The 23,084-nt window shown below is 42.3% G+C and overlaps 1 pseudogene and 3 gene segments (V, D, J or C); all 4 read left to right on the top strand.

The window, feature by feature from the left end:
* The first annotated feature begins 2,117 nt into the window (after nucleotides 1-2,117).
* LOC116677054 (uncharacterized) lies at nucleotides 2,118-10,244 on the top strand (annotated as a pseudogene).
* A 666-nt stretch (nucleotides 10,245-10,910) lies between these two features.
* Nucleotides 10,911-14,770, top strand: LOC116677057 (T cell receptor alpha variable 18-like; the record flags this gene model as incomplete). The annotated part of the segment is given in 2 exon segments: nucleotides 10,911-10,990; nucleotides 14,454-14,770. Coding segments are annotated over 2 exon segments (372 nt in total), but the record flags the coding sequence as incomplete, so codon positions are not given.
* Nucleotides 14,771-14,890: 120 nt separating this feature from the next.
* On the top strand, nucleotides 14,891-15,694 carry LOC116677056 (T-cell receptor alpha chain V region CTL-F3-like; the record flags this gene model as incomplete). The annotated part of the segment is given in 2 exon segments: nucleotides 14,891-15,122; nucleotides 15,388-15,694. Coding segments are annotated over 2 exon segments (350 nt in total), but the record flags the coding sequence as incomplete, so codon positions are not given.
* A 3,998-nt stretch (nucleotides 15,695-19,692) lies between these two features.
* On the top strand, nucleotides 19,693-20,417 carry LOC116677055 (T cell receptor alpha variable 20-like; the record flags this gene model as incomplete). The annotated part of the segment is given in 2 exon segments: nucleotides 19,693-19,916; nucleotides 20,065-20,417. Coding segments are annotated over 2 exon segments (396 nt in total), but the record flags the coding sequence as incomplete, so codon positions are not given.
* Between the last annotated feature and the right edge of the window lie 2,667 nt (nucleotides 20,418-23,084).

Below are 23,084 nucleotides of genomic sequence, written 5' to 3'. Positions count from 1 at the left end.
CCAGAGTTTTAGGAGAATTGTAGAAAAGTTGACCGTCTATGGATCTTCTAAACTCGAGTTCATAGGCTTCATCTGAGAGAACTAATGGCTACCTTACATGAGATGCTAAGAAATGCGAGAACTCGCTTCTTTTCTCTCAGCTTATATCCTCAATCACAAAATCCTAAATCTTGTTTGACACTATAAATGCAATAGTTTCTCTCCTTCTGCCCCTCAAGCACTGTATCCACTAATCAGACTGTAATGAATTTCTCCATTTCTTTGTAAGTAAGATCAGAGATGTTAGGACAAACATCCACCATCACTTACTCAGAACTTTACTTGTGATTTGTCTTCTGCTCATTCTTGGTCGTATTTTAAACCTGTGACATTACGGACCATCACTTCTCTGCTACATACATGGAAACCCACGTCTTGTCCTATGGATGTTCTCCCTACTGTGCTATTTGTACAAGCATTTGATTCTATTGGCCCTAGTATTGTGGAATGCTCAATACCTCACTTTTAAAACTGGTGTCGTTCCTTGTTTTTTTAAACATGCTGTTGTTAAGCCTGTACTTAAAAAGCCCAGCCTGGATCCTTTACAACCTAAGAGCTACAGGCCGATATCCAAACTTCCATTCATGTCAAAAATTCTAGAAAAAGTTGTAGCAGAACAACTAACCCTTTTCTTAGAGAACAACGAGCTGTTTGACAAATTCCAGTCTGGTTTTCGTAAAAAGCATTCCACAGAACTGCACTACTATAAGTTTCTAGTGATATTCTGATGTCAGCTGATTCTAAAGAATTCACAGTTCTGGTTCTCTTGGACCTTTCATCTGCTTTTGACTCTGTTGATCATAATATTATGATAAATAGACTTCGTGATCTGGTGGGGATGTCTGGATCAGTTTTTAAAATGGTTTTCATCCTATCTTTCTGGTAGAAGTTTTAGTGTTTTTGTAAACCAGATCATGTCTGAAACTGCAGGGTTGTCATGTGGGGTACCTCAGGGTTCTGTCTTAGGACCCATCCTGTTCCTCTTGTATATACTCCCCTCTAGGACAGATAATTAGTCATTTCAGTGACATATTCGTACCATCTGTATGCGGATGATATTCAACTTTACTGCTCGTTCAAGGAAACTGAGTTCCATAAATTGTCTTCCTTAACTAACTGCTTGACTAGTATTAACAGTGGTTATGTGACAACTTCCTACTTCTGAACTCAGATAAACCAGAAACGCTGATTATTGCCCCTGAGAGTAAAATCCCTCTTATTAAACAACACATTGCTGACTTAGGCTCGTCTGTCCAGCCGAGGCTCAGGAGCTTAGGTGTTGTTTTTGATTCAGCGATGTCCTTAGAGTACCACTCAAAGCAATTAGTCAGAAACTGTTTCTTCCAACTAAGGAATATCTCCAAATTAAGAGCACTGGTGTCAAATGGTGAGTTAGAGATGATCATTCATGCTTTTATTCCTCTCGCTTAGATTACTGTAACAGTCTTTTACTTGTTTGAGCAGAAGGAGCTTTACCGTCTCCAGGCTGTTCAGAACTCTGCTGCAAGGCTTTTAACTCACATAAGAAAAGAGCACACATCACACCTGTTTAGCAGCACTTCACTGGTTACCAGTCCAGTATAGAATTCATTTAAAATCCTGGTTCTTACTTTTAGAGCCCGCATGGTCAAGTTCCTTACTACATCTCTGAGTTGATTCAGCTTCATACTCCGATCCGTAGTCTGAGGTCATCAGGTCAGAGATTGTTAGTTGTTCCCCACACTCATTTTAAATCCAGAGGGGATCGTTCATTCCAAGCAGTGGCACCTCGGCTGTGGAATGCATTGCCAACATTTTTACGGTGTATTAATTCTTTGATTCTTTTAAAAAGCAACTCAAGACGCTGCTGTTCAACAGGCTTTAGTTAGACGTGGGGTTTTTTATGGTTTTGTTCTTATGTTTTCCATTTGTTTTTAAGTGTCTATTGCATTATATTGTACTCATTTTACTGTGAAGCACTTTGTGATTTTTATCTGTGAAAGGTGCTATATAAATAAATCTTACTTACTTACTACTTACTACTAATAACTGATTAATACATTGTTAACAGCATCATTTGCTGAACTTAAAAATGTCAGATTGATGTTTTCCAAATGTTGGATATGTGACTTTGGAGCAGCGGTGTAAATCTAACATGTTGTTTTCCTCACTAGGTAACACGATGGAAGATGAGATTACTGCCAGCAGTGCTGAAGTGTTTTCATCAGAGGGCCGTAGTGCTACTCTGTCCTGTACCTATTCAGTTAAAGCTCAAAATCTCCAGTGGTATCGACAGGATCCTGGATCAGCTCCTCAGTTCCTTCTCCTGATCACTGATACAAAACCACCTTCAGTATGGAACTAAACCTCCTCACCCTCGACTGACTGCTATACTGGGAGAGGAGAGAAATCAAGTTGACCTGAAGATCTCCTCAGCTAAGCTGTCAGACTCTGCTGTGTACTACTGGCTCTGAGGCCCACAGTGACAGGAAACACCAAAACTCTGTACAAAAAACCTTTGGAGCAAGACAACACAATACTCCACAACGTCCCCCAAGAGAGACACACTCTGTTAACCTTCAACATGATGTAGTCTAGAATCACTTTACCTTAGAAGTGTAACTGAGAGAAGAGAAACTACAGAGCTACGAGGAGACGGAGAGACTCAGGGAGGAGCTGAGCTGTTACTGAACTATCGAAGAGAGAGGAACTTCTAGATTCAACAGAGATCAATACACACACCAGACTACTTTATCCAGCATGCAGTCATTGGATCATTATGTGCGTTTTCTACTTTTCATTTCAATTATAACAGGCAAGTTATATTCTGCATTTTCTAGGTTTGATTGCATGTTTTATAACTGAATCTTTTCTCGAAACATTTATAAAAATGAAATTTGTCAACTTGTTATCTCTTCCTTTAGGAGTCAGCTGTGAAGAACTCACTCCAGTAGAAAAAGAAGAGAACAGTTTAGAAGACAGCTCTGTTACTCTGTCCTACAGATACTCCAGACAATCAGCTGGTGGTTATCGATTCTTCTGGTATCGACAATATCCAGGAAAACCACAGAGTTCCTCCTGTACCTTTCAGGGCTTTATACGAGACCAGGAGAGTCTCTACAATCAGACACAAGGTTCTCTACTAAACTGTCTGAAGAAAAAGCATGGTGTGGATCTCCAGATCTCCTCTGCTGCAGTGCCAGACTCTGCTGTGTACTACTGTGCTGTGAGGCCCACAGTGACAGCAACCCACAGTCTCTGTACAAAACACAAGCTGAACACACTGCCAAGCTGCTGGAAGCCTTTTTTCTACCCTGTTGTAGTGAACCTGTAGCTCCACTAGAGGGCGACATTATCAAGTAGGAGGTGCACTACTTGTGCACTGTGTTCAACCATTCAGTCAATAAGAAGTGGAGCTGTGAAGAGAACAATTCTCAGACTGGATGTTGAACATCAGCTAGTTTCTCCTGTTGATTTAAACCTTGTTGTAGAGATGGAACATTGGCTGGGGATTATTCTTGCTGCTCTTTTCTTTGGTAAGATACAAAGAGTGTTTTAATGCAGAAAAAAGCCAAAAACAGATCATTTCTGTTGGTATCTCGTACATGCTAAATAACACGTTTTGTGGTTTTCCCTAAAGTAAAACAGCACTAAGGGAAAATCCAGATTATTTATTCTTTAAACCTACTGTTCTCCTTTAATCAATCATCTTTATTGATTCATCTCTTCCTCTGCATGTTGTCTTCTTCCCCAGAGTGTAAAGGAGAAGACAGAGTGATCCAGCCACCAGGAGATGTCATTACTACTGAAGGAGAGACACTTACTCTTGGCTGTACATTTGAGACCACTAGAGCAAGTCCAACGTTGTTCTGGTACAAACAAGAAGAAAATGATTTCCCAAAGATGTTGCTGCAACGTTTCTCTTTAAAAATTGATAAATCTAAAGAGAAAGAGAGAGTTGATGCTACAGTAAAGGATAAGTCCTTTCCTCTGGAGATCCAGAAGCTTCAGCTGTCAGACTCTGCTGTGTACTACTGTGCTCTGCAGCCCACAGTGACAGGAAACACCAAAACTCTGTACAAAAACCTTTGGAGCAAAGACAACACAATACTCCACAACGTCCACCAGAGAGAGACACACTATTAAACTGTAAGACAATCACACAACAACCCAACCAACATCAGAGACATCCACCAAAGGTCTTCTTTCTCTTAACCCTTGTGTTGTCTTCCCCTTCAAGACCCTCTCGTGTCCCTCGGGTCAAACTGACCCTTGACTTATTTGGGGTTTTAAAAACAACTCTAAAATAAAATTTTACTTCATAATCTATTAACAAATATTGTCTTTATCTCAATTTCACAATTGAGATAACATATATGTTTAGGGAATGCAATCTAATCACTAGAACATAATTAAAAATGGAAGTGTGATTCGTTTTGTTTTTTTGTCATAAGGCTATAATTCATGTTAAAAATCCACTATGGAAAAAAACATAAGTGGTCATATCCGGAATAATTTTCTGAATTGAGTCAGGAATACACATTTATCACAGAAAATAAGGCAAGGTTATTGATGTTCAGGTAGAACAAATGTATAGTAAAAATTGGAAATGGGTCAATTTGACCCAAATACCATACAAGGGTTAACTGATGTTTCATCTTTTTACCTTTCAGTAAAAGGTTATTCTCTGGCCCCGCCCACAGACCTTTAACTCAACCAATGAGATGATTTGTGTCTCCAGAGCAGAAATGTCTGAGGAAGTAAAAGCCCAATCAGCTGGATGTTGAGAAGAAGGGCTGCACATCAGAGAGGCTGTTTAGTTGTTCATTCTACTGCAGTGAGGAACATTGCTCATCTGCTGTCTGGTTGGCTTTAACAACTCCAAAGGACATGTTGCTTTACCTCTTTTTACTCTTCTCGCCCTTTTTATAGTGAGTGTTAGAACAGAGATCACAGTCTCATCTAGCTGCTGTATTAACCACATATTTCACAACTAGAGGTTCATCTGTGGAAGGTAATGATAACTGACGTGAATAATACTCATTTTACAGCCCTGGGTTCCATGAACAGCATAAAGCCAGAAAGTAGTGAAACCATGTTGCAGAGGGCAGAAACATCAACCTGACTGTACATATGAGGGAGCTATCTACAATATCCAGTGGTACCGACAATACCAGAGATCCAGACCAGAGTTCCTGCTCTCCATCACAGAGGGAGGATCAATTCATCCAACTGGTTCTGATTTCTCAGCTCACATTACCAAACAAGGAAACGTGTTGATCTGGAGATCATCTCAGCTAAAGTCACAGACTCTGCTGTGTACTACTGTGCTCTGCAGCCCACAGTGACAGGAAACACCAAAACTCTGTACAAAAACCTTTGGAGCAAAGACAACACAATACTCCACAACGTCCACCAGAGGGAGACACACTCTGTTACACTTCAATCTGATGTAGTCTAGAATCACTTTACCTTAGAAGTGTAACTGAGAGAAGAGAAACTACAGAGCTACGAGGAGAGGGAGAGACTCAGGGAGGAGCTGAGCTGTTACTGAACTATAGAAGAGAGAGGAACTTCTAGATTCAACAGAGATCAATACACACACCAGACGACTTTATCCAGCATGTCATCATTGGATCATTTTGTGCTTTTTCTACTTTTTATTTCAATTATAACAGGCAAGTTATAATCTGCATTTTCTAGGATTGATTGCAATGTTTCATAACTGAATCCTTTCTCGTAACTTTCGTAAAAAATGAAAGTTGTCCAACTTTTACATCAAATAACAGAGTTATCTCTTCCTTCAGGAGTCAGCTGTGAAGAACTCACTCCAGTAGAGAAAGAAGAGAACAGTTTAGAAGACAGCTCTGTTACTCTGTCCTACAGATACTCCAGACAAGTTGATAACAATGATTATTTCTTCTGGTATCGACAATATCCAGGAAAACCACCAGAGTTCCTCATCTCTCATTTAGGAACAGGAGGAATATTGCAAAATACAAAGTCTGGACTGTCTGTTTCAGTGAGTGAGGATAAAACCAAAATGGATCTCCAGATCTCCTCTGCTGCAGGGCCAGACTCTGCTGTGTACTACTGTGCTGTGAGGCCCACAGTGACAGCAAACCCACAGTCTCTGTACAAAAACACAAGCTGACACACTGCCAAGCTGCTGGAAGCCTTTTTTCTACCCTGTTGTAGTGAACCTTGTAGCTCCACTAGAGGGCGACATTATCAAGTAGGAGGTGCACTACTTGTGCACTGTGTTCAACCATTCAGTCAATAAGAAGTGGAGCTGTGAAGAGAACAATTCTCAGACTGGATGTTGAACATCAGCTAGTTTCTCCTGTTGATTTAAAACCTTGTTGTAGAGATGGAACATTGCTGGGGATTATTCTTGCTGCTCTTTTCTTTGGTAAGATACAAAGAACAACATGGTTTTATTATTTTCTAAAGATTTATATAAACTGCAGTTCAGAGCAGAAATCTCTCAACAGTTGAGCTGTTCCTGTCCAGAGTAACAATGTACAGTTGACATTTTCCTCTGTCTTCTCCTCTCAGCCTCATGAACAATGTTAGTCTAATGGCTTCATTTTCTCTACTTTTTCAGGATTAATAGCTGGAGACAAAATCTCTCCTGTAGAAGATGAAGTCAGTAAAAGAGAAGAGAACCTGTCTCACTCAGATGTGACTATGAGACTGATTACAACAATGTCTACCTTCACTGGTACAGACATCATTCAGACCTCCAAGCACCTCAGTTATTCTCTGTAAAGGAGCAAGAGACTCTAGCAGTATTAAATATATCCCAGATGAACAGAAATATGAATCCAAAACATCAGTGGAATCAACTGAACTGACCATAAAGACCCTAACCCTGGCAGACACAGGTCTCTACTACTGTGCTCTAGAAACACAGTGATCCAAAGTGTAGAAGAGGCTGTACAAAAACCTGAACACAGATATGGGACTACTCTTCAAAGAGGAGGAAGTGGTATTCAAACCACAGCTTGATATCAGATGGATTCTGATTATTCCAGTTTTATCAGAGTCCCTGTGGTTCCAGCTGCTAGTGTGACAGAGCGTGTGTGATGTCATCCATTAGTTTGAGCAGAGCTGCTCTGAGTCGACTAGTTTGCCGTTATGGGCGCTGCCATCTTGGTTGCATTAAAAACAGTTGTGACTGTTTTTAGGAGAGAGGGTGGAGCTGGGGAGGAGCGAGGAAGGAGACCGACTGAAGCTGTGAACACTGTACACACCCACCTGCAGCTGCTGCTAACAAAGTTAGCTTAGCTAGCTAAATGTAAATACATGTCCACAGATAAATCACATATAAGAGGAGTAACACCACGGGGGTAAGCGAGCATCCAGAAAGCGTAGCTCCTAGGGAGAAATTCTAATGCTGACAAGCCATCACCTCCCTATAGCATCCCATTGACTCCCATTCACTTTGGCGTCAATTTGACAGCAAGTGACTTCACATCTGAAGCTTCTAAAGACTCTATTTGTCCATTTTTTATCTAAAGAAAAACAATGTATAAAGGCTCCATTACCTTGTATCTCATGTTATGGCTCCATAGACGACATTTTTATAAAAATAGGCTAACGATTGTGTCATAACCACGCAACATATTGTCGCATAGTGGAGAATACCGTATAGTCAGGAGAAGCTGGCAGGCAGTCAGTGGGACATGGAGGCATAAAGTCAAAAAAGAAGCCCCTAGAGAGTCTATGACAGCACGGGAAAATATATTTCAGCAACGTGTTGCTCCTTCTCCTGGTCTAGCCAACTCCTGCTCCCAGTGTTTTGTCAGTGGTCCGACCGACTTCTGACCCTGTTGCCTGATGGGTGGACCCACCGACTTCTCTTCGTTTCACCTTGTTGGCTGACCCGGGCTTGGCGGACCCTTTGCCTGTCTCGAGCCCAGCTGAGCTGTCGCCTGCTTGGCCCTCAGAGGGGTTCTGCCCTCGCCAGCCACCCCGGCTTCCGGAAAGTGTCAGCCTTTGCAGACGACCTCCTGAGGGGATTTGCCTTCACAAATATGAGTCCAAGAGGCTTTGCCCTCTCCACCGGGCGCGTCAGAAACCTAGCCGTCCTGTGTGGCTGCCGGTGGGATTCCGTCGTTGTTACATGTCGCCAGAAGGATTCTGCCTTCACAGTTCTGCTCGACCTCCAGAGTCCGTTCCACGCCCCCATGGACTTTTCTTTCCTCCTCCTGAGCCTTGCCGCTCTCCTTGACGGTTGTTCTTACTTGTTTTTGTTTCGACCCTCGGGTCAGTTGGCCTGCTGCTTTCAGGACTCTTCTTATTGGGTTGTACTGTGTTCTTTGTTTAATAAAGTATCAAGCTTAACGTACGTTGCCTGCTCTATCTCCATTTGGGTCCAACCTCCAGTGCTGTTCCATAACACGACCACCGTAAGCAACCGCATGTGTCACACCTCCTGGTATTCAGATATAAAGCAGGTTTAAGGAGTCTACCCCTGAAGGAATTCGGTAGATGCAGCTTTAGTGCACTTCTGCATTTCAATCAATTTGTTGAACCGGAAATCATTCCATTAATTCTATGGTCAATGGTTGAAATATTTGACTATGAGACAACGTATAATAGTCCTGTACTCCACTGGTACAGACATCATTCAGACCTTCAGGCACCTCAGTCATACTCTAGAAGGAGCAAGTAGTAGTGAATATATCCCAGATAAAAAATACGAATCCAAAACATCAGTGAAATCAACTGAACTGACCATAAAGACCCTAACCCTGGCAGACACAGGTCTCTACTACTGTGCTCTACAAACAGTGATACAAAGTGTAGAAGAGGCTGTACAAAACCTGAACACAGAAATGAAATCACTGGTAGTTTATATTTCTTACATCATAGTGACGACACAAATCAGTACAATCCTCGTATGTGTCCTCATACCTGGCGAATAAAGCTGATTCTGATTCTGATTCTGATTCTTTAAAAGCTAGAGGATCTACCAACTTAGGACAGGGTCCGTACACACCTTTTCCAACGTCAAATGTAGGCACTTTCCAGGTCCATTTTAAAGCTTTTTCCAGCACCTTACACCACTGTAAATTACAAACTAATAGTAGTCAAAATTATTATTGAGTTTTATTGTCACATTAAAGACATAATGCTGTAAACGGCTCAAATTGTGTTTTCTAATCGCAGAAGGACAAGTTATTTAAACAAAACAAGTTTTATTTTCAAAATGTATCACTGTCTGAGTAGACTTTGGTTGCTATCTAACCTTAAAGAGAAATATTTGACAGGCCTTTGTTATGGAACACATTCTTGTATATAAAAGTTTCAACTCTGAGACACAGAAAAATAACCTGAAGTTCCATTTTAACCCAGAAGACTCTGACCCTGGAAAAAAGCCTAAATCAATTAAAAAAATGTATTTCATTGCCAAGACATATACATGTATCTGCTGGAATAGAGCAGTGTAAATATTATATGAGGCCATCCTCAACATAACAGTGGGCTACTAGCTATGAAGTTAGTGATGTTCACTCAGCGGTTTGTTGTTAAACTGTGTAAAGAGAGCGGTGCCGTTAAATCACCGGTTTCAGGTACGTAAGGTACCGTCTGGATGGTTACCAAGGTAACGGTAGGTAGCTGACATTAGCTGATAAATCTAGAAGAAACACTGCAATACTAACATTACATTATCACACCAAGCAGGACCGGAATAACAGTTTCATGTGCCCTGGGCAACAAGACTAAAGACCACCCCCCCGCGCCCCAAAGCAACAAACACAAAGTCACGATCATAAAGAACATTTAGCCTTTACTTCCATGATAACCAATCAGGCTTCTGCATGGCTAAGTGGAGATGGATGTATTTACAATCAGCTACACACTGATAAAGAGCATTCAAGAGACAAAACAGATGCTCAAATGTTTAAGAGAATCACACAGCAACACAACCAACATCAAAAAGATCAACTAATATTATATCCTTTGGCTCCGCCCACTGACCTTTAACTCAACCAATGAGATGATTTGTGTCTCCAGAGCAGAAATGTCTGAGGAAGTAAAAGCCCAATCAGCTGGATGTTGAGAAGAAGGGCTGCACATCAGAGAGGCTGTTTAGTTGTTCATTCTACTGCAGTGGAGGAACATTGCTCATCTGCTGTCTGTTTGGCTTTAACAACTCCAAAGACATGTTGCTTTACCTCTTTTTACTCTTCTCTCCCTTTATAGGTGAGTGTTAGAACAGAGATCACAGTCTCATCTAAGCTGCTGTATTAACCACATATTTCACAACTAGAGGTTCATCTGTGGAAGGGAATGATAACTGACGTGAATAATACTCATTTTGCAGCCCTGGGTTCCATGAACAGCATAAAGCCAGAAAGTAGTGAAGACCATGTTGCAGAGGGCAGAAACATCAACCTGACCTGTACATATGAGGGAGCTATCTACAATATCCAGTGGTACCGACAATACCAGAGAACCAGACCAGAGTTCCTGCTCTCCATCACAGAGGGAGGATCAATTCATCCAACTGGTTCTGATTTCTCAGCTCACATTAACAAGACAAGGAAACGTGTTGATCTGGAGATCATCTCAGCTGAAGTCACAGACTCTGCTGTGTACTACTGTGCTCTGAGGCCCACAGTGACAGGAAACACCAAAACTCTGTACAAAAACCTTTGGAGCAAAGACAACACAATACTCCACAACGTCCACCAGAGGGAGACACACTCTGTTACACTTCAATATGATGTAGTCTAGAATCACTTTACCTTAGAAGTGTAACTGAGAGAAGAGAAACTACAGAGCTACGAGGAGACGGAGAAGACTCAGGGAGGAGCTGAGCTGTTACTGAACTATAGAAGAGAGAGGAACTTCTAGATTCAACAGAGATCAATACACACACCATCAACATTACCTTTATTCAACATGCTGCCACTGCAGCATTGGGGGTTTTCTCTGATGTTTCTCTCCATCCTCACAGGTATGTTAGATTATGCATCTTGAAAAATGTAATCCCAATAACATCTTCATGTGGATTATTTATGGAGTACTGATTAATGATTATACAATAAGAATAACAGAGTTCTCTCTTCCTTTAGGAGTCAGCTGTGAAGAACTCACTCAAGTAAGAAAGAAGAGAACAGTTTAGAAGACAGCTCTGTTACTCTGTCCTACAGATACTCCAGACAAGCAAACAGTGGTGATGAGTTTTACTGGTATCGACAATATCCAGGAAAACCTCCAGAGTTCATCATCTCTCATTTGGGAACAGGAGGAATAATGAAAAGTCCAATCCCTGGACTGTCTGTTTCAGTGAGTGAGGATAAAACCAAAATGGATCTCCAGATCTCCTCTGCTGCAGGGCCAGACTCTGCTGTGTACTACTGTGCTGTGAGGCCCACAGTGACAGCAAACCCACAGTCTCTGTACAAAAACACAAGCTGACACACTGCCAAGCTGCTGGAAGCCTTTTTTCTACCCTGTTGTAGTGAACCTTGTAGCTCCACTAGAGGGCGACATTATCAAGTAGGAGGTGCACTACTTGTGCACTGTGTTCAACCATTCAGTCAATAAGAAGTGGAGCTGTGAAGAGAACAATTCTCAGACTGGATGTTGAACATCAGCTAGTTTCTCCTGTTGATTTAAACCTTGTTGTAGAGATGGAACATTGGCTGGGGATTATTCTTGCTGCTCTTTTCTTTGGTAAGATACAAAGAGTGTTTTAATGCAGAAAAAAGCAAAAACAGATCATTTCTGATGGTATATCGTACATGATAAATAGCACGTTATATGATTTTCTCTGAAATAAAACAGCAGTACAGGAAAATCAGATTTACTCTTTGAACATGCTGTTCTCCTTTAATCAATCATATTTATTGATTCATCTCTTCCTCTGCATGTTCTCTTCTTCCCCAGAGTGTAAAGGAGAAGACAGAGTGATCCAGCCACCAGGAGATGTCATTACTACTAAAGGAGAGACACTTACTCTTGGCTGTACATTTGAGACCAGCAGAGCAAGTCCCAATTTGTTCTGGTACAAACATAAAGAAAATGATTTCCCAAAGATGCTGCTGCAACGTTTCTCTGTAGAAGCTGATAATTCTAAAGAGAAAGACAGATTAAATGCTACAATCAACAAGACATCATTTCCTCTGGAGATCCAGAAGCTCCAGCTGTCTGACTCTGCTGTGTACTACTGTGCTCTGCAGCCCACAGTGACAGGAAACACCAAAACTCTGTACAAAAACCTTTGGAGCAAAGACAACACAATACTCCACAACGTCCACCAGAGGGAGACACACTCTGTTACACTTCAATAGGATGTAGTCTAGAATCACTTTACCTTAGAAGTGTAATTGAGAGAAGTATAAAGTATATATTTAGGGAGTGAGGAGTCGCAGCATTCGACTAGACTGGTGGGGGAGGGTGTATAGCCACAGACATGGCACCCCTTCTCTTCTCTGCTTCTCTTCATAATCGTCAGATTAATTTACCATATAATCAATAATATAATTACACTGGAGAGGGACGGCAATACAGCCCGATCCAGCAGAGGAGAGTTCTAGCCTGACCAGGCTCCTCTTTTTACCCTGTGTCTCTTAGTTATGCTGTAATAGTTTTAGACTGCAGGGGGACTTCCTTTGACACACTGAGCTCCACTGTCCTTTATCTTTCCATTTGTGTGCATCCATGTCCCAGAAATGCCTGTTACTAACCTAGTTCTGGGGAGTCATTCCCAGGAGTCCTAATGTTCTTTTACCCCCAGCATGTTTCCTTGGATCAGGTAGAATCCAAAATCCTGGTTGTAGCTGTTGTCGGGGTCCTGCTACATGTCCTACGATTCCCTGTACCATCCTGCTACGCTTTGCTGTGCCTTGTGATGCCCTGCAGTGCCCTGCTATGCCTGCTACTCTCGTCCAGATCCAGTCCTGCCACATCTTCAAATTACTAGTAGTCCTCTTGGTGCGTTAGTCCTGTTTTGTCAAGTAAAATTAGCTAACTGTGGCTAACAGAAGGCTAAAAGCGAAAGAGGGGGCAACGGTAATGCTAATGGAGGCTTAGCTAGCTAACATTAAGAGTGGCCGCTGTTCTGACTCGGGTGTCTGGGTCTGCTGCCCAACGGTTCAGTAAACTGCCTTTAGCGTCCTTAGCAAAGGAGTTAAGTGCTGACCGGGCTGGCGGCTAGCTGCTGGGGGCTGACTGTGGACATTGTATTACTACACCCCCCCCCAAAAGAGAATCGAATTATAGGTCAAAAATCGTGAACCCTATCAATCCAAAGTTTGGTGTATTGTTACAGCCCTAGTCTCAAGATAACTCTTGTTATGAATTAAAACTATAAATAAAAATTGAAAATGGTAGAAATGCCCCAGTCTGTTAACCAGAGGAAGCTTAACAGAGAGGTGAAGATCCAGATCTAGGAGGAGAGGGAGAGACTCAGGGAGGAGCTGAGCTGTTACTGAACTATAGAAGAGAGAGGAACTTCTAGATTCAACAGAGATCAATACACACACCATCAACATTACCTTTATTCAACATGCTGCCACTGCAGCATTGGGGGTTTTCTCTGATGTTTCTCTCCATCCTCACAGGTATGGTAGATCAAGCAGCGTGATCTTAATGTGTATTATTTATGGAGTACTGATTAATGAATATACAATAACAACTAACAGAGCTATGTCTTCCTTCAGGAGTCAGCTGTGAACTTACACCATCAAAGAAAGAAGAGAACAGTTTAGAAGACAGCTCTGTTACTCTGTCCTACAGATACTCTGAAATGTCATCCAGTAATTATTTCTTCTGGTACCAACAATATCCAGGAAAACCACCAGAGTTCCTCATCTCACACTCTGCTTCAGGACAAGTAGGAAACAAAATAATCCCTGGACTGAAGATTGAAGTGGAGCAGAAAATAATCCATATGATCATCTCCTCAGCTAAACTGTCTGACTCTGCTGTGTACTACTGTGCTCTGAGGCCCACAGTGACAGGAAACACCAAAACTCTGTACAAAAACCTTTGGAGCAAAGACAACACAATTCTCCACAACGTCCACCAGAGGGAGACACACTCTGTTAACCTTCAATATGATGTAGTCTAGAATCACTTTACCTTAGAAGTGTAACTGAGAGAAGAGAAACTACAGAGCTACGAGGAGACGGAGAGACTCAGGGAGGAGCTGAGCTGTTACTGAACTATAGAAGAGAGAGGAACTTCTAGATTCAACAGAGATCAATACACACACCATCAACATTACCTTTATTCAACATGCTGCCACTGCAGCATTGGGGGTTTTCTCTGATGTTTCTCTCCATCCTCACAGGTGTGTTAAATTGCGCAGTTTGAAAAAGTTCATGCAGAACTTTAATTACAAAACCAGCTGAATGTGAATCATTCATTACGTCTAATACAACATGAAATAACAGAGTTATCTCTTCCTTTAGGAGTCAGCTGTGAAGAACTCACTCCAGTAGAGAAAGAAGAGAACAGTTTAGAAGACAGCTCTGTTACTCTGTCCTACAGATACTCCAGACAAGCAGCTGGTGCTGATAGATTCTTCTGGTATCGACAATATCCAGGAAAACCACCAGAGTTCCTCATCTCTCATTTAGGGACAGGAGGAATGCTGACAAGTCCAATCCCTGGACTGTCTTCTTCAGTGAGTGAGGATAAAACCAAAATGGATCTGAAGATCTCCTCAGCTAAGCTGTCTGACTCTGCTGTGTACTACTGTGCTCTGCAGCCCACAGTGACAGGAAACACCAAAACTCTGTACAAAAACCTTTGGAGCAAAGACAACACAATACTCCACAACGTCCACCAGAGGGACACACTCTGTTAACCTTCAGAGTATTTCATGAGCCAGTCAGGATTCTTTTCACTAATGAAACCCAGTTGTGATGAAGACTTGGAGAAATGAAAGTAAGTCAACATCTGAGTCTCCTCCTCCTGACTGCAGAGGTGGCTTCATGACAGACAACTGTTTGATTCCAGCTGTGAACATCAGACCAACAACTCACAACACTTATTCATCCTGAACCTTCTAAAACAGCATTTTACCTCTGCAGACATGGAAAAACTCACTGCAGTTCTGTTCTGCTTCTCTCTCATAGGTACGGATGGTTTGGATTATGAATCCTGAAATATAAAGACATTTTCAAGGTTTTACAGATCCAATTCAGATGTTAGATGGAGTTCAAAGTTACACATTTCTAAAACATCAATCTAGATGTCATCACTTTATCACTAATAACTGATTAATACATTGTTAACAGCATCATTTGCTGAACTTAAAAATGTCAGATTGATGTTTTCCAAATGTTGGAGATGTGACTTTGGAGCAGCGGTGTAAATCTAACATGTTGTTTTCCTCACTAGGTAACACGATGGAAGATGAGGTTACTGCCAGCAGTGCTGAAGTGTTTTCATCAGAGGGCCGTAGTGCTACTCTGTCCTGTACCTATTCAGTTAAAGCTGATAATCTCCAGTGGTATCGACAGGATCCTGGATCAGCTCCTCAGTTCCTTCTCCTGATCACTGATACTAAACTGCCTTCAGTAGTGGAAGCAAAACCTCCTCACCCTCGACTGACTGCTATGCTGAATGAGGAGAGAAATCAAGTTGATCTGCAGATCTCCTCAGCTAAGCTGTCTGACTCTGCTGTGTACTACTGTGCTCTGAGGCCCACAGTGACAGGAAACACCAAAACTCTGTACAAAAACCTTTGGAGCAAAGACAACACAATACTCCACAACGTCCACCAGAGGGAGACACACTCTGTTACACTTCAATATGATGTAGTCTAGAATCACTTTACCTTAGAAGTGTAACTGAGAGAAGAGAAACTACAGAGCTACGAGGAGACGGAGAGACTCAGGGAGGAGCTGAGCTGTTACTGAACTATAGAAGAGAGAGGAACTTCTAGATTCAACAGAGATCAATACACACACCATCAACATTACCTTTATTCAACATGCTGCCACTGCAGCATTGGGGGTTTTCTCTGATGTTTCTCTCCATCCTCACAGGTATGTTAGATCAAGCAGCGTGATCTTAATGTGTATTATTTATGGAGTACTGATTAATGAATATACAATAACAACTAACAGAGCTATCGCTTCCTTCAGGAGTCAGCTGTGAACTTACTCCATCAAAGAAAGAAGAGAACAGTTTAGAAGACAGCTCTGTTACTCTGTCCTACAGATACTCTGAAATGTCATCTGGGGATTATTTCTTCTGGTACCGACAATATCCAGGAAAACCACCAGAGTTCCTCATCTCACACTCTGCTTCAGGACAAGTAGGAAACGAAATAATCCCTGGACTGAAGATTGAAGTGGAGCAGAAAATAATCCATATGATCATCTCCTCAGCTAAGCTGTCTGACTCTGCTGTGTACTACTGTGCTCTGCAGCCCACAGTGACAGGAAACACCAAAACTCTGTACAAAAACCTTTGGAGCAAAGACAACACAATACTCCACAACGTCCACCAGAGGGAGACACACTCTGTTAACCTTCAGAGTTATTTACGAGACAGTGTTGATTAATTTCATTCATTATCAGGCTGTTACAAAAAATCCATAAAGACTCTTCAGCTGATCCAGAATGCTGCAGCACGTGTTCTGACAGGAACCAGGAAAAGACGTCACATCTCTCCTGTTTTAGCTTCTCTGATTTGGCTTCCTATAAAATCCAGAATAGAATTTAAAATCCTTCTCCTGACCTACAAAGTTCTTCATGGTCGGCACCATCTTATCTTAAAGAGCTCATAGTACCTTACTACCCCACCAGAGCACTACGCTCCCAGAATGCAGGGTTACTTGTGGTTCCTAGGGTCTCTAAAAGTAGAACGGGGGCCAGAGAGTTCAGCTATCAGGCTCCTCTCCTGTGGAACCAGGGTCCAGTCTGGGTCCAGGGACCAGAGGCTTCAGCTATCAGGCTCCTCTCCTGTGGAACCAGGTTCCAGTTTGGGTTCAGGAGGCAGAAACCGTCTCCACATTTAAGAGTACGCTTAAGACTTTCCTATTTGATAAAGCTCATAGTCAGGGCTGGCTCAGGAGAGTCCTGGACCATCACTTAGTTACGCCGCGTTAGGCCTAGACTGCTGGGGGACTTCTCATGATGCACTGAGCACCTCTCTCCTCCTCCTTCTCTCCATCTGTATGCAACCTCATCCCATTAATGCATGTTACTAACTCAACTTCTTCCCTTTCCCAGAGTCTTGTTCTCTCTCGCCCCTCTCCTCTCTCCTCCTTTCTCTTCCTGCAGGTGTTTCTGGTGCTGGATCTGTGGATGGAGTCACCTGCTGCTTCCATGTTCCTTCTGTACACCCTCTGCTATAATTCTCTCTCTATCTCTCTTTCTCTCACCCCCAACCATTCAAGGCAGATGACCGTCCACCCCGAGCCATGGTTCTGCTCGAGGTTTCTGTCTCTTAAAGGAAGTGTTTCCTTGCCTCTGTCGACTAGTGCTTGCTCTTAATGAACTGTTGGGTTTCTGTTAATAAGATCATAGAGTACGGTCTAGACCTGCTCGTTATGGAGAGCGCAATGAGATAACTTGCTGTGATTTGGTGCTATAGAAATAAAATTGAATTGAATTGCATGTACTGTATCTTTGTATGTATGGCAATGTCCTCTTTTTATATGAACTACCCAGGAAGCAAAAAGTAATTTCAGCCCCAGGTGACAATAAATATGTATTGTATCTTTGAGTTTGACATCTCACAGCTGTGGAGGACCAGAAGATACTAAACTGTTGATTAGCAGTTAAAAGAACGTGAATTACCACCTAGCAATGGTAAACCTGTACCAACCTCAAGATGCAGTTTACATCCTGTCTGTCCAAACTCATGAAATATATGTAGTGAAGTCTTTGAATAATTTAATGTGTATAATTAGGTGTATATATTGTCCAAACATAGATGCTTCACACACATCTTCAATCCAGCAGCACATATCTATACATTCACCTCAATTTAAAGACTAGTATCACCAGTTCAGTACATAACACAGTGTCTCCCCCTCTGGATCTCATCCATGGCGTTGTATATTAGCCATTAAAGAATTCTTAGATAACAATTTGGTAGCAGAGTTTTGACAGTTACCTCACCTATATGATGAGGAACAAATTGGAAACAACTTACCAGAATGTTTTCAATGATAACTATTTACAAGACATGTTACACTGAGAAAGGAGAGAGGACCAACATGTGTGTGTGGTGTAAAGTTGTCAGCAGGGGGAATAACCCAGGGCTGTGAATGAGCCCTGTCACTGTGATCAGGTTCCTCCTTCTAATCCACCAACTTAGTGTTGATGAAGACTAAACAGAGAGATCCCAGCCTTCTTTCTACTTGCTGTAGCTCAGAGTTACTCCACACTGCAGATATGACGCCTCTGTTCATCTCAGTGCTGCTGGCTGCTATGAGCCTTGGTATGAACACAACTCTGTTTCTTTGATATCAATCCAACATTGATAGGATTCTTTAACAGCACACTGATTCTGTTTGTTGCTGTTTTACAGAATGCAGAGCACAACAAGACAACGTGCTGCAACCACCAGGAGATGTGACTGCTACTGAAGGAGAGGCAGGAACACTTGGCTGTCAATATAGCAGCAGTTCAACTAATGATTATCTCTTCTGGTACAAGCAGGATGGAAACAACAGACCCAAATTTATTCTCAGCCGCTTTAAGATTGGAGAGGGGAAAACAGAGCACGAGTTCAGGGACAGATTTTCATCTACACTCAATTCAAAGATAAGATCAGTTCCTCTGGAGATCCAGAAGCTTCAGCTGTCTGACTCTGCTGTGTACTACTGTGCTCTGCAGCCCACAGTGACAGGAAACACCAAAACTCTGTACAAAAACCTTTGGAGCAAGACAACACAATACTCCACAACGTCCACCAGAGGGAGACACACTCTGTTAACCTTCAATATGATGTAGTCTAGAATCACTTTACCTTAGAAGTGTAACTGAGAGAAGAGAAATACAGAGCTACGAGGAGAGGGAGAGACTCAGGGAGGAGCTGAGCTGTTACTGAACTATAGAAGAGAGAGGAACTTCTAGATTCAACAGAGATCATACACACACCAGACTACTTTATCCAGCATGCCGTCATTGGATCATTTGTGCTTTTTCTACTTTTCATTTCAATTATAACAGGCAAGTTATATTCTGCATTTTTTAGGTTTGATTGCAATGTTTCAAAACTGAATAATTTCTTGAAACTTCGTAAAATGAAAGTTGTCCAACCTTTACAACTAATAACAAAGTTATCTCTTCCTTTAGGAGTCAGCTGTGAAGAACTCACTCCAGTAGAGAAAGAAGAGAACAGTTTAGAAGACAGCTCTGTTACTCTGTCCTACAGATACTCCAAAAAGCAAACTGGTAGTGATGAGTTTACTGTATCAACAATATCCAGGAAAACCACCAGAGTTCCTTATCTTCATCTCAGGGATGAACATTACAAAAAAAGCAGAATCTCTGACATTGACACAAGGTTCTCTACTAAACTGTCTGAAGAAAAGCATGGTGGGATCTCCAGATCTCCTCTGCTGCAGTGCCAGACTCTGCTGTGTACTACTGTGCTGTGAGGCCCACAGTGACAGCAAACCCACAGTCTCTGTACAAAAACACAAGCTGACACACTGCCAAGCTGCTGGAAGCCTTTTTCTACCCTGTTGTAGTGAACCTTGTAGCTCCACTAGAGGGCGACATTATCAAGTAGGAGGTGCACTACTTGTGCACTGTGTTCAACCATTCAGTCAATAAGAAGTGGAGCTGTGAAGAGAACAATTCTCAGACTGGATGTTGAACATCAGCTAGTTTCTCCTGTTGATTTAAACCTTGTTGTAGAGATGGAACATTGGCTGGGGATTATTCTTGCTGCTCTTTTCTTTGGTAAGATACAAAGAACAACGTTTTATTGTTTTCTAAAGATTTATATAAACTGCAGAAAATAGTCCAGATTATTTACTCTACTGTTCTGCTTTAAATCAATCATCTTTATTGATTCATCTCTTCCTCTGCATGTTCTCTTCTTCCCCAGAGTGTAAAGGAGAAGACAGAGTGATCCAGCCACCAGGAGATGTCATTACTACTGAAGGAGAGACATTTACTCTTGGCTGTACATTTGAGACCACTGCCTCCTATTCTTATTTGTTCTGGTACAAACAACAAGAAAATAGCTCTCCAAAGTTTATGCTAAGTGTCTACTCTGGAGCAAAAGATGCTGAAGATATTCCCAAAGGAAGAATTTATTCTACAGTCAAGGATAAGACAGTTCCTCTGAAGATCTCTCAGCTAAGCTGTCTGACTCTGCTGGTGTACTACTGTGCTCTGAGGCCCACAGTGACAGGAAACACCAAAACTCTGTACAAAAACCTTTGGAGCAAAGACACACAATACTCCACAACGTCCACCAGAGGGAGACACACACAAACTTAAACTATAAAATTAAAAGAAAAAGCTCTAGAAGGAATTTCTCTCCCGACAGAGTTCAAGTATTGGTTTTGTTTTTTAAAAAAATCCCCTTTCATACAATACAACACAAAATTCAATAGAACCGCTGGCGGAGGTGGAAGAAAAAATTCAATCGCATCCTGGCCCAAGACCTTGGCAGCAGAGATACGCAGTCGAATGCAGGACTGGTCCCAGAGACCTGAAGAGCCGAGGCCGCGGGAGTAGAAAACACAACCGCATTCTGCCCCGGGTCCCAGAGACCTGACAGCATTCTGCCCCGGGTCCAGAGACCTGACAGCATTCTGCCCCTGGTCCCAGAGACCCGACCGCGTTCTTTCCCGGGTCCCAGAGACCCGACAGCGTTCTTCCCCGGGTCCCAGAGACCCGACAGCATTCTGCCCTGGTCCCAGAGACCCGACCGCGTTCTTCCCTGGGTCCCAGAGACCCGACAGCATTCTGCCCCTGGTCCCAGAGACCCGACCGCGTTCTTCCCTGGGTCCCAGAGACCCGACAGCATTCTGCCCCTGGTCCCAGAGACCTGACAGCATTCTGCCCCGGGTCCCAGAGACCTGACAGCATTCTGCCCGGGTCCCAGAGACCCTGACAGCATTCTGCCCGGGTCCCAGAGACCTGACAGCATTCTGCCCGGGTCCCAGAGACCTGACAGCATTCTGCCAGGGTCCCAGAGACCTGACAGCATTCTGCCCCGGGTCCCAGAGACCCGACAGCCGAGGGCGACAGTCACTTTCGCCATGCTGATGAGCGGTTGTATTTGCAGCAATGTCCCAGTGAAGTGTGAAAACATGTAGAATATACAATTAAAAAGTCTTGGAAAGCGTGTAAAGGGTTATTTTTGTAGTCTTGTGTGTGTGCAGACCGTGGATTGTTATCCCTCCTCAGGAGATCCTGCCGTTAGTCGCAGAATCGGCTGCGTCGCTGATGCAGGTTTCATCAGAAGTAACAACACAAGCATAACATTCAGAAATGAGCAAACTATATGTATGGCAAATTGTTACTTTAACAGTTTTTTAATGTTTTCAATTGATTGAACAAATGTGGTCACGAATTTACCCGTGACTCCATCTGGAAAATTATTTGTGATATCGTAATTTTGACCCTCTGGATTTACCGTTGGACACCCCTTCGTATGAGACGAGGACCGCAGGAGACGGGACAGATGACATGGGACGCTCCAGGCTGCAGCCATACCCGTCTCGTCATAACTCAAAAAATATATAACAATAATGCTGTCTCACATTTAACAACATTGAACATTGTTTCAGGTAGACATGTAAGATGTTTTCATTTAAAAACTATTTAAACCTGCTTCTCCTCCCCATGGGTCCAGATTGTGATTTTACTGTTTTACTGGTACTGGCTGATATATGATGAACCTCATTTTTAAAGAGGAATAAACTCAAGGTGAAGGAAAAATATTAGATTGTTTGATTCTAATCCTGGTCACTCCCTCAGACACTACCAAGGACACTACGTCTCAATATTCTATTCTTATGGCGGATTCAATCTTAATGTAATTCTTATCAATACAGATTGGCCTTATCAAGGAAACCATCTTTGATATTTTAGACCATCCAGCGCCCACGTAGTTTAAATAGCAAAATTCACCAGCGTGCATCTGTGCACCCATGGGCTTGCAGGGTACTCGTTCAGGTGCATTCTGGGAGGTATCGCTATTGGGCAGCAGAAAGTGATCGCGCCATGACCAACAAAAACCTCTAAAGTCACTCACGCAGCATTTCATCGTTATTTTAACAGCCTAGTAAACTGGGGCAAGGCTCATGCACAGTGCACACACACTATGCTGTTACACACACACACACACACACGCAGAAGATTAATAAAAATACGAGGGTGCAAATCCTCCATCATAACAGCAATGCTCCGAGGTCCAAATGTGCCTGGCTGTTAAAGGGAACGGGAGATGACTCGGATTTGGTTGAGTGATGTACGCCAGAACCACCTCTGATTAATGAAGACACTAAGAAGAGACCCGTGAGGACCATGTGCCAGCGCACAGACCCTTTTTTTCCAGCGTTAAACGACCAAAGTGGATTTGAACACGCCCTAAAGCACCTGCGCTAGATCGTTAAAATAGGAACCATTGAGATATCGTAAATACTTCGGGGCTGGGTATCGATACCAATTCAACAAACTGGGATAACAGTTATGATAAATTCCACAAAACCTTTAACAAAATAATTTACAAAATAATGTTTATATATGTTCCATCTCTGACTGTGTGAGCCGTTCTTGTGTATGTAAAGTTTCCTGAGTGTCTCTACGATGTGTAACATTAGACGGCCAATCACAGACAATTAAGTCGGGTTAAAGCATGCTGCGTGCCAACAGGCTCACCTATGCTAATAATATTTAATAACCAGGCTTTTTTTTCATAGTTCATACTAAGGAGGCAATTCGGTCGGTGGGTTAAAGACATATTAAATTTGGGACGCAGCCTTATTTAAAAACTATGAGAAATTGTGAAAGGACAAAACAAACCATGTTGGGGCTATTCTAGTAAATTAAATCCTGCCAAATAAAAAACTACTTACACGCATAAAAATATACAGTAGATTCTTCATACCA

The sequence above is a fragment of the Etheostoma spectabile genome, unplaced genomic scaffold (assembly GCF_008692095.1).
Source record: "Etheostoma spectabile isolate EspeVRDwgs_2016 unplaced genomic scaffold, UIUC_Espe_1.0 scaffold00004307, whole genome shotgun sequence".
NCBI classification, from domain to species: domain Eukaryota; kingdom Metazoa; phylum Chordata; class Actinopteri; order Perciformes; family Percidae; genus Etheostoma; species Etheostoma spectabile.
The sequence above is the reverse complement of the archived record's forward strand: the minus strand, read 5'-3'. Positions and strand labels throughout refer to the sequence as shown.